Raw genomic sequence first — 16146 nt, 5'->3', positions numbered from 1 at the left:
GACGATACATAACTTCCAAACAGCCGCTCCACATCATTCACACTTTCATAACATACAAACACATAACAGCTAAACGTTGAAAAAGAGCATGTAACACATCTGGAAAAAAATGTACTGACTAATTTATTAAAAACGTTCGCCATAGCTACTACAAAAGGTAATCCTTAATTGCTACTAAGTAATTGCCTTGGCTATTGTCATTGACAAATGGTACAGAACAAAAAAGTTTATTCGCCTAACAGAAATGGCGGCAAGAAATCATAGAAGCATAGACAATGCAGATAGAAACATAGACAAGGAACAATGCAGATAGGAACAAAGACAAGAAACTATCGGCCCGGAAGTATAAAATCAGACAAGAAAAGCACTCAAATTGGCACCCGATCAACGCAGAAGTTTCAAATTGAAACTCAATGACGCTGTGCGCTCTCCCAATCGTAGTCCTCATCGTATACACCGAGACGTTCACCAACAATGCTAAAAGAGCGTCCGGACCCGGATTGAGAATCAGACGCAGCAACTTCTCCCTGGCTGTTGTCTGTTTCTCCGAAAATGTCCCCTATTAATGTTGTTGCGCCAATATTTTTTTCGCATCGAGAGTTCCGCCCTGCCACATCAGCGTCAGACATAGAAGCGCAGGTAGCGGCATGAGAAAAAATGGATGGGGCTCTTTCACGGCTTTCATGTTCATTCAAAAAGGCCATTGAAGCTGCATTTTCGGTAAATTTGGAGGGATCGCCAGTCACGTCACAGCTCATGGTCTCATGGTTGACATTCGGAGAGGAGATGACTCCAGCGTCTCTTTTATCAATGACATTCGACGGGCCACAACCTGAACTTCCTTGTGCATTTCCTGTTACACATGCACCCGATTGAGAAGTTTTTGTAGCCTCGGTGCCCTTGGGATTTTCTGCCAACTTCGGGATCTTCGCTGACGATGGACCTACAAGTTAGGACAACTTGCTTGATATTTGACAAAAAAAAGTTAATTACGAATAGACAAAAGAACCCATTGATGGGATATTCAAGTGAACTAATTTAAGGTGCCTTATCAAAGAGAAACAATAAGAACCATTCAGTTATTACTAACAAATCTTTGAATTTGGAACTGCAAACGCTTTTCAAGCTTACGCTTGATGAATACATAGTGAGAATCGGTCATTTGTTACGACAAAAGCATTCAGATAAAAGTGGGTTACTAGCCTGTTGACCCAAAGTGCCGCAATAACAGCTGTCTGTCACGCAAATTTTGTTCTGGCATCAAATAGCAATTATGGATGGCGTAAGACTCGTTCACGGTCTCGGGTTCCGTAATACCCGGCTTGAACCAGCCCTTAACGCGGAATCCCTGAGCGGCCTCAATGTCATCAAACGGCACTTGCAGCTGAAATAAACAGAACTGTACTGAACAAGAGCTTTAGAAGTTTCTCGAGTTATAAAAGTGAATTGCCAAAAATGAGCGCAAGTTTTTGGTTGTTGAGTTGCCATAAATGTCGATTAGTGACAGGAAATGAATTATTAGTTTGCTTACATCATCGTCAATGTCAAATGAGTTCACACTTGAATCCGTTGCTGGCCATGAATGGACGCCTTCATCGAGAAGAACTCGCGACAGACGACTTGAACAGATGGCATGGCCACTTCGTCATTCGCAATATCGTCCAGCTCGTCACAAGTGAATACAAAATTGAGTGCCCAGTGTTTCCGCGCTGGAGCCTTGGTACAACCGCAAGCATCAGCGCCGAATTGACCGTCACACATGGTCCCCTTACACACATTATCTTGGGCACTGACTGTTACTAATTTAAAGCTATGCGTAACGAAGTCGAAGAAGACATAAGAATCATTTGTGACATTTCCTGGTGGCTGGACATCATCATGCGGTAAGGGGCTAGGACTTGCAGGGACAACCGCCTCCTTACTTTTACGGACAATATTTTGTCCAATATTCCCATCGGGCTTCGGCAAGAGAAACCAGAGTTCATCTCCAGGAGCAAAACTATTGGAGAATCTCAGGAACTGTTGCGCTTCTTTGGCTGGACTGGAACGCTAGTACTACATGTGGCGTTCCAGGAATTCCAAAAGCGTGAAATGCCGCATTTTCCTTTGTCTCCTTGTTCCTGCGAGCAAGACTAGTGGCTTTGGAGAACACAAAAGATCTCGTAATGGTGCGCTTCTTCGCACTAGAATACAAATATACAACTCTCATTCTGGATTTCCTAGGAATATTGTTGCTGGAAACTTGATTCTATTCAACCAATTCCATCCGAAGTTCCACTTCCCGCCGACAGTCTTCCAATTTCCCTCGTAAGAAACCACTCATTTCTTCTGAAAACGAGCAACTCTTTAAAGTCAACATATCTTCAGTAAATAATAACTAATTTTCTGCGGACAATGGACACAAAGGTACAAAAAAACGAGCGTGAAATCAGTTAAATATAAAATCTTATAATAGCCAAAGAAAACGATCTACAATTCAGGCAAAAGCGACCAATAAAACAATCTCTTTCTCTTCTAACAAATGAAACGAACTGATGGTTCGTCGGAACGCAAGCACTTAAAACTTTAATCCAAAAAGCGCTTCAGAACAGTTAAACTAGGTCAACAATTAAATATTTCTCGTAGCTTACCGACACTCAAGTTTAAAAACAACTATTGTTTCCACAATTTATTCTTATTGGTAACAACTAAAGGTAAAATCAAAATTGAATAAAATAAACAAAGAAACTCGCACTCGATGGGATTCGAACTCAAGCTACTATTAATATAGACAGACATCATACCACTGCACCAAGAAGTTCAAATAATGGTTGCTTTTCAAAACATTAGTATAACTTTTTGAGCACCCATCTGATAGCTTAGACCTAATGATACTAACCTCATATGGTTTAAACACTCGAAAACGTTTCGGCTAGTGAAAACTAGCAAGCCCGCTAGAGTGCCGTCCAATTCAGGGGAAGCCAGACCACAGATTGGAGACAACAGAAGATATGCCGCTCGTCAGTCTGAAACACAATGGCAGCGATGAATAACAAGTTGTCCGCTCCTCGCGCTCAAAATAGAAGAATGAAATTAATTGCATTGGATTGCCATAGATCTTGATTCATATTGAACAAAATCAGTTATACTGTTTTATTTGATAAGTGCGCTAACTGGAATGTCCCAGTTCTCTGAAAATGCAATTCATCAAGGAAGAAGCGTTTTGATATAGCTGATAAAGCTTTCAAATAGTGCTGTCACGGATTCAGTTTTGTGAAAATTGGGAAGTTTATAATATTTTGTGACAAAAGAATTTCGTTTAAGTTTTGCCTATGAGTTAGGCTTTTCCATATGCTCTAGTTTATTGAATAGTTCCCTTCCTGCGTAATTTTAAGACACTGTACAGATCAAAAGTGCTTGTTTCTCATTTGTTATCTAAGTGAAATACGAAATAAATGAAACCACGGTAGAAAAAAATCAATTTTAAAGCTTGAACTGGAAAAATTCCTTTCAGTCACCGAAAATGAAGTTTCGGTCAATTAATTTTATAAAAATATGCAATATTCTTTGTTGATTCTGTGACTGCTCATTTTTCTTATCTCCATTGGTTCCTCAGGATAACCGTAAAGAGACATTGCTCATTATATTAAACAGTTGCTTGGGACAATTGGCACGTTCATCTTCTTTTGTAGTAGTAGCACCTTCTCGGGAAAAACAACAAAAAGACTGTTTAAGAACTTTGCATTTGTTGCACAAACTGTAATTTGGGAACTTGTACTGAAAGGTTGTCCATTTCTTCTGTTAAGAAGCACAGAAAATATGAGTTATTGAAAGACTAATGAGCTCGTAAAAATGATATCCTTTTTGCTTTTTACTGATTTATCAGATCAGTTTGCTCATGATTTTCCGTGACAATATTTAATCATTCGTCTTTCTAACGCCCTCGAAAAATCGAAGTTGTGCTAATGCCCATCCCGTTAAATCTGCGTACTGAGGAAATAAAAGTAATCTTGATTTGTTTACGTAGACCAAATCATTTGAGCTATGTCTTCAAAAATGTGTCTGTCCTTGAGACAAGAGCAAACAGTATCCATAACCGTTGTAATTTAGAGGTTTCTGTCTGCCTACGACTTATTACTTCATTTTAAAGATGTACTGAATTCATAGAAATTTGATGGTTTGGCTAATTCTGGAGTTTAATAGTACATTAAATTGTAACAGAAAACTTTCGAAATCTCAAATGTTTTCTCCGAAAAAAACAGCACCTACAAAACTTTAATTTCGTGGAAATTCTGCAGCCATTATTTTTGATGACGACTACTGTAAATTTGAGCAGCTTAGCAAGCTCCCGATTGCAGTGGCGAGGTAAAACTTCCTTTTAGAATGGAGAACTAAAATAATGACACTTCTTCTAGACGGCTACCCTAGGAGAGATTCAATGTAAACTTGTAACCATATGCAAGAACAAATTGCATGGTTTTCAACAGACGAAACTTGGTCTAAGATTTGGCATGCTTGAAAAGTCTTTTTGGGATAACTGAAAAGACCAACGGCCTTCAAAAAAATGCCTTTAATCACGTTCCTTAGCTTAGCGGTAACGATTCACAACACCTGACAGCAAATATTATTTTCCAAGCCTCATGAACAAGAAGGTTTTTTGATCAGTAAAAGTGAGAAAAGCAGTTTCTTGTTACATTCGTAAACCTGTTCACACTGCGATAAATTTAAACGATTACTTGAACACATAGAACGAGCATGAGGCGTAAACTGCAAAAAAAAATATTTCTTCACTTAGCGGATTCGAACTCTTGACCTTGTGCGTGGCATGCAATTCCATGATGCCGAAACCACTCCGCTACCTCGCCTTGAGTTTTCGTATTTTAGCGAACTTACAATAAAACACTTTCCAACTAACAATCTTAATACTGACAACCATCGGCACAAAGTCTTTCCAATTGCAACCAATGCTTCCATTTCTTTAAAACCATTCAAAACCGTCCTTTTTTGTTCTAAATGTTGAACCGGATGACTATAACAACAGCACAACTAACTTTTGCACTAAAATAAACTTTGATCAGTAACAAACGTGACACACTTCTAATGCAATTTCTTAACCATAGTTACCAGACACACTTGGAAAAACTGTATCAACATTATTTTCACACGAAATCATGCGTTACAATGGTAGATCTGAAGCGACTTGTTACATGAACTAAAGTCTGACAACCTAAGTCCAGATCTTGAGCTATATCAGCTGTGCAACCCAGTTGACACCGGAGCATTTGCTCCCATAGTAGGCAAATCTAATGAACTATCATCGGAGTTAAATAGGAACAACCGGAAACTGAATGGAATATGCCCAATCACATTATATTTGCACTGGGAACCGCTCGTACCGTATCACTCTTCTAGAAACATGCTTCTGTTCTCCGTCGGATTAAAAAAATTAGGAAAGGGTCTGAAATTTTTTAAATGAAAATTGCCTGCTCATACCTTGATTCATGTAAAACAGCTGCAAACGGTAATCCAAAACGGCAGGAGATCTTATCTGCGTAGTATAATACATAAACTAGAAAAGAGGTGATAGTGAGCCATGCAACGTTTGTAAACGTTGAAATAATCACAATTATAGTCAAATGAACGACATAAAGCGGACAAGTAAAACTCCGACGGGATTCGAACTCACGCCTCCATCGTGGAGGCCTCATCTTCAACCACTGGACCATTTTAGCTCTGATTTCAAGCATTGCATAGTACAATCAATCGAGCATTTCTACTTGTGTAACGCATAGTTCGAATAAAGAGAAACAGTGCAATTTAGAATTGAAAATCATTAAGCAAAACGTATAACACCATGTGGAAAAGCTTTAATCTGTAAAGACTTTATAGTTGTTAACCTTGAACCTCATTTTCCTGGTTCATGTCCAGAAATTTATTGTTATTGAGATTTGGTCCATATTTAGAATTTTCAACCCTATCTCCATCTCAAACACGTGTAAAGAAACAATTCAAATTTGCCTCGTATAAAGTTAGAACACGCCGCAAATCTGAACAAAAAATTATTGAGGCAACAACAATAACAATTGATGGGAATTAATATTGGAATGTCAAACGTGCAACAGTTTCACTTCACATTTGAATAAAAAAAGAACTGAAGAAGATTTATTTGAACTATCACTTCAACAAATATACACAAACTTTAGTTCTTTTTCACATGCAATTTATACCGTGGCTCGCATACATTGCTGGGTCTAGATTGCACAAAGTCCGTGGCCAGGAATCGCGTTTCTGCATGAAAGCCATCAGCGTTCTGAAGCGCATTGAGAACTTTAGCTGCAGACTCGTGGTGGTAGCAGACAATTGTCCCGCGCGCTCCCTTTACTCTGCGGCTCAGAGTTTTGTACTGTGAAATTCGCAATTTCACTGCATGCCCCAGAACACCAACATATTCTCGTGACTCCGGCGGAAATAATCTTCGCAGAATGGTTGAAACTAGCGCCATCAACTCGACCTTGGAAGAGTACTCCCCGCCCCGAATAAGCACAGTCCGAAACATAAGATCCATTCTCATCTGAAAGAGCCGAACCGTTAACCTATTGAAACTAACTGAGCAGACTCAGATGAACAGTGTGTTTCGCCATCGGTCCGCAAAAGTTTCAGTTCTCACAGGTTCATCATAGAACACCGAAGTGCAAAACTTCTGATCCATTGTCAAGAAAGATGATTAATTGCTCTATCAACAAAAATTCATTTAGATATCTGTACAAATTGTTGTTGGGTTGAAACAATGGAGCTGCAAATACAAAGTATTGAACGCGATATGTTTACTTAATTAACGAAAAATCTACTTTGCCCATTCACAGCTTAATACCTTTTGTAACAAACCTGCGCGCTGAGCGACGACTCCTCCAATGATAACTTTGGGACCTTTAATGAAAAATTAAGGATTGTACAATTTCAGACGAAATTTGCCGGTATATTTCACAAAGTTTTTCCGGTAATTCAGTAAACACAACCAAAAATCCATGGAACCCATTTACATCAAACGTGTCAAGCCAAAAGCGACCCGGACCAAACTGTGAAACGACAATGAAAATGTTTTGATTACCGATGCATTAAACCTTGACACTCATAGATGGAATGATTATCTGAAAGGATGACTGTTGCACAAAACTAAGTTTTTGAGAAGGGTGCAAATTCGACCGGCTTTACTTTTATGTTTGTTTTTTCAGATTCGTGCAAATTGGTTCTCGTATAATGTTCGTGGAGAACGGCTGGCTTTGGTTTCTGTATCAGTGGAGCAAAGATTTGAATGTTCTCCTCATTTTGGGCTTTGTCGGCAAAATTTTTCAATTTTTTAATGAAAAGGTAAACTTTTATGTTTTTTTTTTAAACTATGACCAAAGAGCAGTTTCTCGAGCTTCAGAAGGCCCTCACATGTAATCCATAGAAACATTCTGAAAACAATTTTGTTTCCTGATGTCTAAACTCGATAAATGTATCACTTCTGAGATATTAGAGAAAACATTCAAAATTGACCAAATGGGCAACATAATTTCACTTTCCTCGAAAATGAGATCTAAAAGGCTATAAAAAAATTTCACAACAACTGAACTGCAACAATAAGTGAGACATACGAACCCTTATGACAGAAATCGTCAAAGTTTTAACAAAACAAGAAAAAAGAAAACAAAAACGTTTTTTGGGCAAAATTAACGAAGAATTAGCCCAAAACCCATGGAAATTTTTCAATCGTTACTTAAATTAGCTTGTACTCATGTAAGACTAGTTTAGGGCCGCATGCAAAATTTCAAACCAATCCATTGATTGCAATCCAAGAAAAAAGAGGAAAAGGAAAAACTGTATTTTTGCGCAAGATTGACCGAAAATAGCCCAAAACTTACGGAAGATATGTTTCAATCCTTGCACAAATTACCATGTTCTCGTGGATCGGCAGTTTAGGGTCGCATGCAAAATTTTAAAACAATCGTACGGCTGCCATCCAAGAGAAACAAAAAAAGCAGTTAACCCAAAAGATGCCCAAAACCCTTGAAAGAAATTTTGTAATCGGTGCAAAAAATTGCATGTGCTCATGGATCGCCAGTTTAGGTCACCATGCAAAATTTCAAGACAATCCTTCGGCTGTAATACAAGAAAAACGGGAAAAAAAGTCTTTTTGGGCAAAATATACGCAAAAACTGTGACCCATGGAAGAAGTTTTTCAATCACTCCACAAATTGACATATGCTCAAGGATTGCCAGTTTAGGGCCGCATGCAAAATTTGAAAACAATCCATTGGGTGCAATCCAAGAAGAACGGAAAAAACCGATTTTTTGGGCAAAAATAGCCCAAAAACCCATGGAAACAATGTTTCAATCGCTCCAAAAATTGGCATGTGGTCTTGGATTGCCGGTTGAGGGCCGCATGCAAAATTTCTAAATAATGCATCGAGTGCAATCTAAGAAAAGCGAGCAAAAACGAAAATAAGTGTATTTTCGTGCAAAATTAACCCAAAAATTGCCCAAAACCCATGGAAGAAATGTTTCAATCGGTCCACAATATGGCATGTGCTCATGGATTGCCAGTTTAAACCCACATGCCAAATTTCAAAAAAATCCTATGGGTGCAATCGGAGAAAAACAAACAAAACCGAAAAAGTGCTTTTTTGGGAAAAAATTAGCACAAAATTTACCCAAAATCTATGGAAGAAACGCTTAAATCGCTCCACAAATTGGCATGTGCTCATAGATTGCCGGTTCGGGGCCGCATGCAAAATTTCAAAAAAAATCCTATGGGTGCCTTCCGAGAAAAACAGGCAAAACCGAAAATAAACTGCTTTTTTGTGCAAAATTATCCCAAAATTCGCCCAAAACCCATGGAAGAAATGTTTTAATCGCTCCACAAATTGACATGTGCTCATGGATTGCCAGTTTAGGGCCGCATGCAAAATTTCAAGACAATCCTATTGGTGCAATCCGAGAACTCAAAAAAAAACAATGAGCATGAGTAATAGTTTTTTTATTTGAGGTTGAACTGTTTATCCTCTTTTTTTTAATTGACGCAAAGCGATAGTTGAGGTTTTATTGACATTCTCTTGTTTTTTATCTCAATATTTTGTTGCGACTACCTGATGTCACAATCAGTTCAAATCTGTTTTTAATTTATTCGTTTGTGCAGTTTCAATGGAATTGTTTGCGTGACGTCTTTTTTCTTTTTAGTAGAGAGAGTTTTTGTTCATTCGCGTGATTGTTTTTGGTCGCACGTTACTTACCACACTCTCAAAAATGCATTCCTCGATGAATTTGACTTTTCTTTATTTTTCAAGTGAGCGCGTGTCACTCTAATTGAAGGTATTTGAGTAAAGCTAATTGAAGCCGCAATGAGCTCAACAGATTCTTATTCAAAATATGACATCTACGTCTTTTTTCTGTTTCTTTTACTATATTTTCGAGACTGCAGGTCTACCAAGCTATTGGGGCTGTTTTCTGGCAATCTACCGGCTATGTTTTTAAATGCCCGAGTTGCAGACCATCTTTGAGTAATTTAATTTTTTTAATAGCCGCACAGCGATAGCTGGGGCTATTATTGGCCTTCTCTTGGTTTTTTTTTTATTTCGTCGTCATGATTTTTGTTACGGCCATATGACTTCACAGCCACTTTTTGTTCATTCGTTCATGCAATTTCAACTGAATTGCATGTGTGACGTCATTTTTCGCTCTTAGTGGAGCGAGCTATTTGTTCATGCGCGTGATTAAATTTTTGGGCACACTTGACTTACCTTACTCTCAAAAATGACTTCCTCAATTTGAAATTGACTTTTATTTACTTTAATTGACAGAGATAAGGTCAAATGGGTGTGTGTCACTCTAAATGAAGGTTATTTGAGATCAGCTAATAGAGGCAGCAATAACATATACAAATTTTTAATCAAAATATAACAGATCAGCCTTCAATGAAAAGACGAAATTTTTTTGGTCTGTCTTTTTTACTGTTTTTTTAGACTGTCGATCTACGAATCTATTGCTGCTATTTTCTGGCAATCTGCCAGCTATGTTTAATTTATGGTAGTACATTACTAAAGTTAAAATAACGACCTAATGCGCGACATAATGTGCGACCAAATGCATTACTTTTTTCAATTTAAGTCACATTAGTAGTCTGAAATAAGCTTTAAAAGCTTTTTTTAGACCTTCAAAGTTTCCGATTCCCGAGTGAGTCCTAACGTTTTAGTACTTTGTGATCATTCAATTTTTCGATGCTTTAATTGATCCAGTATCATTTTTTGATCGAAGTAATGTTGATCCTCTATGTCTTAGGCAGAACTGTTAGCAATTAGATCCTAACCACGGTTGTCTTTGATCAAGATTTGTTGGGAAAAAAGTGAGATTTTACTCAAGAGAAATGAGATTTTTGGAATTCGAAATATTTTGGTCAATTGTTGGTTTCCACCAGTAAAGAACTCAGGATTGAGCGCTTAATCAATTGCTAGATAATTTCCAAAACTCCCTGCGTGCACCCTACTCAACCTGACGATTTGGACCCCCTCTCGTCCAGCCCTCCCAACCCTAGCTCTTCTCCATCGCTCGAGCCTCCCCCCTCCCTCCGCTCTACCTCACCCCTCTGATGCTAACATCCCTAAGCCCCAGCTGGTTACTACTGAGTCCAGCCGCACGCCAGTTGTTTGATAGGAGGAATCTGCCCGACGTGAGTCGGTTATGTTGTTTTTTCTTCACCTTTTCTTTTGTTTTGTTAGCAATATTGTTTATTTGCTCTGAAACCAATTTTGTGGTTAATATATTAGTCCTGTGATCTTTTTGCAATTTTTCGCTCGATCAATTTTTAGTCTGACCCATTTGACTGTTGGTCCTCAAAAGTGGGATGAGTAGGCAGCGGTCAGAGGGAAGTATGTGACCGGGCAGCTCTCTTAGAGCCTTACACCATACTAGTCTATAAGAGGAGTCAATTTCAAGGTTTGAAGGCGATTCTTAGTCTTAAAAGTTTGATCCCACTCTTGTCACCCGCCCTCCTCCCGCCCACCCCCCCCCCCCCCAGTCAACCCCCCTTCCCAAACCGAAGCTCGCCAGTCGTTTGAGAGCAATTCGCATTCGCCCGACGTTACTCGGTTATGTTTTAAAAAGTCCGTAACCTAATTTAATTCATCGCATCGGTCTTATATGGGCGATCTGAACACATCTTTGTTTGGAAATTGTTAATGTATTTTTTTCTCTGCCGTAATTTATGACCTCTAAATTTAAAATAAATCGTTTCAAAAACCATTATCTACATAATAAATCGTTTCAAAAACATTTTTTATTTGAATAACATATGAATATTTCAAAAATGATCATCTTATCCTGCACACCTTGATTTTTCAGTTATATAGGCGTGGCCTTGAATGCGTTGTAAATTTTGCAGTTTGCCAAATTGCATTATTTTCGATTTATAAACAGCCTCCTGTTAATGTGCCTGAAAGTTCTTACGGCTAATTTTGTTAGTAAGGTTTTGAATTTTTTCTTAATATAGCAAATATCGATATTTGACTTAACATAAGTCGAGTGTAGAATTCCTTGGCCTCAAAGAAATTTGAGAATTGGTCCAATTTTGTACCTTATTTGAGTTCTCACCTGTTTGCTAAGATTTGGTGGATTATCGTTTAATATATATTTTCTATTTTAAGTAATCCTGATTTTCTTATCAATTTATCATGTCGTGATTTTTTATCAATTAAAAAAAATGTGTCAGGTTAAGCGCTGTTTCGTTTGCAGGCCGCGAAGTAAAAGAGATGACGCCAAATGAACGCGGCATTCCAAGAGACTACCTAATTAGTGTCTATAGGGAGCTGAAACGTAATCCCCTTCAACTGACATCCAATTACAACATCAACAAATCTGTGCTTAAACAAGGCAATTTGTACAAAGAGGGAGGTCAGTACAGAACGTGGAAGAAACGGTTCTTTGTGCTGCATTCCGATTTCCTGTACTATTATGTGCATGCTGATGACGAAAAGCCCAAAGGTTGGAGTTATGTTACATTGTTGGCAATATTTGGGATAAAGAATTATACTTTTAACTTAGTCTTACGAATCTTGTTGTGAGCTTGGGTGTAGTACGCGAACCATTTTTCGAGTTTTCAATTTGTGTGTTTAATTATCTCGGCCTCAAACTCAATATTTCTTCAAATTTTTACTTTGTCAACACATTGTATAGAAGAAACAGAAACATCATTTTGTACCATGTAGAGGCTACTTTTGCTTTTTATTTGAAATTTTACTGCAGTTTGTGAACGATGATCTTGAAAATCTCAAAATCAGGAAAACTGGAAAAAGTTCTAGGAGGGGTTGATGGTGGAAATTTGTAGCTTTACTATTAAATTAATCTATTAATAACTGTTGGATTCTACAAAAACGAGTGTTGAGCTTAAAAAGCCAAGAGGACTCTTCAAAAAATTACATTGCGCGAAAGCTTCAATTTGTTCTGCAAACGTTTTTTAACAACTTAACTGTAATCATTTCGAGCAAAATTGTGCAGTGCAAATACGATTTCAGAAAATTGAAAAGATCAGAGTCAGAAAAAGCTTTATCTGTATAGTTGTTCGAAACCGTGGTGCTATGAACTTAAGGCTACCCAGATGATGATGCGAAACGAAAAGCTTAATCATGACTTCGGATGTACAAAAAATTTCTATGGTAAAAAATTTAAAAGTTGCGTATTATGTGTACGGTGTACATCAGAATTATGTGAAAGTAAAACCCCTCACTATTTCAGGCATTATTGTTCTTGCCAACTTAGAAGTGCGTCCAACCAGTGACTCCAGTAGGAAGTTCTGTTTCGAACTTGTGTCCAGGGAGTCACGTGACAAACTGCCACAGGTCATCAAGGCCACCAAAGCCACTGATGGTGGAACACACGTCAAGGGAAAACACTCCAGGTTATAATTTTTCAGAACTTACCTTTTTAAGCACCCTGTTCCAACTATTTCCACATTCAACGTTTTTCTCTCAAGAATGCAATTTTATCAGTGATGGGGCAGATTTAAATAGCCTGAAATAAACTGTCTTGCGTCTGTCTTGAGTTTGTTAATAGGCGTTGAACTGTTGTGGGATTTCGTCCATTGCCTGAAAGTGCAAATAATTTTTTTTTCACTATTGAACAAGATGCAATGCTCTTGATGTTAATTTTTACTGAAAAAATAATCCAGCAAAAATTCTTTGATTGTGAGCAGCTAGCTTCAGTCATGTTCGGGAATTTTTTCGTGTGGAAAATTTCTTTGTAGTTAGCATCCATATCCTAGGGTGAATATCTAAAAAAGATCAAAAACGATATTACCATTGAGTTCAAAATGTTCTCCATGCTTAAGTTCAATGGTAAATTGTGTACAACTTCATTATCATTTTAGGTACATTATGAGCGCCAGTTCAGACGAGGAACGAGACGAGTGGATTATGGCCATAAAGGACACTCTGAAAGTTGACATGGTGTACGCCCTTCTTCAGTGGAGAGAACAGAACAAACTGAACCAACAACAACAAGCAGCCACTGCCTCATTCTGACCACTCAACCATAGCATCACTGACCATCTTTGAAAAGTACAACAAAAGAACTAGAGCTGATATCTCAGATATATCCTGGAAGAAGACTCGAAATTCTCTGAAATTTTTAAAGATGTCGGAACAGCTCTCGTAAGGGCTTAATTGGTTCTGAATCGTTGCGATAAACAGTTAACAGTTGCAGTTCAAATTTTGTATCAATTCTCGAATAGTTCATACAATACAGGATAGACGTCCAATAATCCAGGTACACTGCAAAACATCTTAAATATTTTTAGATTCATACGAGTTCTTTAAAGATGTCAGAAGATTTCATACTACGGAAGAAAATGGTATTGAGAAGCAAAGATTGATATTTTTTTATAGCCGAAGAGAAAGAATTTTGAAGATCAGAATTCTTTTGAATTGAAGAACTTTATTTTCAGATGACCTGTTGTCTTCATTTAATATGATTTAAATCGAGTTTGAAGAAATTCATTAGAAGAGTGAATAATTGATTTCGATGTTTATTTAACACGTTGAGCAGGAGATTTGTAACATCGAAGAATCATGTCCTGAAGTAATTGAGATTAATATTTAAATTAATCACTTCTCGAAACGATCTTGCTTCCTGAAAAACTCTTCATTAATTGGTTAGATATGGACTCAAAGCACACATCAACGTAATAATAATCTGAAAACAGTCTTCAAAAAGTATCCGAAAAGAAACTCGAACAATGATGAGATTTGATCGTCTTAAATTTGATCTATTTGACGAGCAGTAATTTTTCAACATACTTGCTCCCCAAATTAATTGACAAGGTTATCACCTTATCAGTTAGCTTGGTGAGTCATTTCTTTATTTCCAGTTTTCGATGATTTGTTAAATCTTGTTGGAAAAGTTTCAAAAATATATATTTGGTGCGACATAATCAGTTCAAAAGTAAAATATGTATTACTAACAAGATGCTTAATTTTCTATGTAATTTTGTTACACATCTATTTAATTTATTGACAACCTCCTTAGAATCGAGTCAGTAGAATATAATTTTTTATGTGTTTGTTTTCAACAATTAAATCGAAGAATTTGATTTAAAAAATTGGGTTTAAAAATTGGGCTGTGGCAATTGATCAAGCGAGAATCAGACCTGTGCCTCAACTCGTTTAGATATGACCTCATCTATTTTCAGAAAAATTGCGAATACTGAATTTGACAGATCTGAAATTTAAAGGTCCGTATTTGGCTTTGAAACAGTGAATTGAAAACATCATTGCTTGTGTTGAAACAAAACGTAATTCATAAATTTGATGCTAAAAGTAATCTATAATACCCAAAGTTTCTCCTGTATCTCTTTATCTACTATTATCAAAAGTCGTGGATATCCGAAATATTAGAAATGCAGAAAAAAATCAAAATGCTGTACCCAGAAATTAGAGTAGCAGATTGGGAGCCGCAAAAAAATTCTTTTGAAAATGCTATTCAACACGCAAGTGAAATGTGATCACTTCATTGTTTCATAATTCCAAATGTTCAATGCAAAGTTCATATACAGACTAATTTTCAGCACAGGTGCAGAGAATTTTATGACGAGGCGACTGAACGAAGTAGTTTTTCTCCATTCACAAGTATTATCTTTCGAATATAATTTTTGTGCAATTATGGAATTGACCAAAATTTGAGGGCATCAATAATATTAAGGGTACATCATAAACAATAGGGACAATTATTGTAATTGATTCATAGTATCGCAATAAACTGACAAAGTAGATTTGCTCAGTAGCTGCTTTTCCTTCGACTTTAGTAGAACATGGCATTGAATTCTCGGTTAGTAAAAATGTGGACTTCTCGGTTAGTAAAAATGTGATAAGCAATCAAAACTGACAGCTGTAATAAAGTTTCAGAGTGTTTCAAAATTATTTGAAAGTTATACAAAATTTAACTAAGAAAAAGACTTACCTTGCTCGATTACATTTTACTCCTTTTTTAAAATAATCGTAAAACAAATGATTTGAGCACACGATTTTTCTATTTGACTTCAAAATAAGTTTGACGTCAAAAATTGTCAAAATTTACACTATGAAAACCATCTTTCTTGTTCCGTTCAATGTCATTCTGAGGCTACGTTGCAGCTTATTAGATGTTTTACAGAGAAATGAGGAATGCTTCCCACTGGAACACACTGGATGAATTTGTAATCAAGAGGGCTTTCGGAAATGTAAGTTCTTTTCGGAAAAATGTAAGTTCTTATTGGTGGTCAATCTGTTTATCTTATATTTTTAGTTGTTTCAAATCATGGATGGCCACAATTGTCTATCGTGGCTATTTTCCGGCAATCTGCAGGCAGTTTTTGAGGGAAAAAAATTAAATAAATTTTTGTGAGTATCAATCCTAAATAAACGTTTTGTTAAAATTAAAAAAAATAAAGGAATTGGGCTAGAAAACGATCAAAATTGGTTTTTCTTCTTTGTGTTTTCCCGACCCTCTTGGCTTTTCAATAATCAGAAATAGTAGTGATCCGCAAAGGTTTTTTTAGCCAGCTTTAAGAGTTTTAAACCTTGTGAGCTGATCAATACACGGAACCAAAAATTAGAGAAAAAAATCTGAAGTGAAAAATCGGAACACGCAGAATAAATTTTGAAA

The 16146-nt window shown here is 37.0% G+C and overlaps 1 protein-coding gene across 1 annotated transcript in view; it reads left to right on the top strand.

The window, feature by feature from the left end:
• LOC142350589 (cytohesin-3-like) overlaps positions 1-14564 on the top strand; it is a 69564-nt gene extending 55000 nt beyond the window's left edge. Inside the window, exons 3-5 of the mRNA XM_075402475.1 lie at positions 11746-11994; positions 12745-12907; positions 13376-14564. Coding sequence (XP_075258590.1) covers positions 11746-11994; positions 12745-12907; positions 13376-13529 — 566 coding nt within the window. The 3' untranslated portion in view covers positions 13530-14564. The remainder of the gene's footprint in view (positions 1-11745; positions 11995-12744; positions 12908-13375) is intronic.
• The last annotated feature ends 1582 nt before the right edge of the window (positions 14565-16146 follow it).

This window comes from Convolutriloba macropyga, chromosome 12 (assembly GCF_964194025.1).
Source record: "Convolutriloba macropyga chromosome 12, txConMacr16.3, whole genome shotgun sequence".
NCBI lineage: Eukaryota > Metazoa > Xenacoelomorpha > Acoela > Convolutidae > Convolutriloba > Convolutriloba macropyga.
This window is presented reverse-complemented; position numbering and strand designations above follow the sequence as displayed.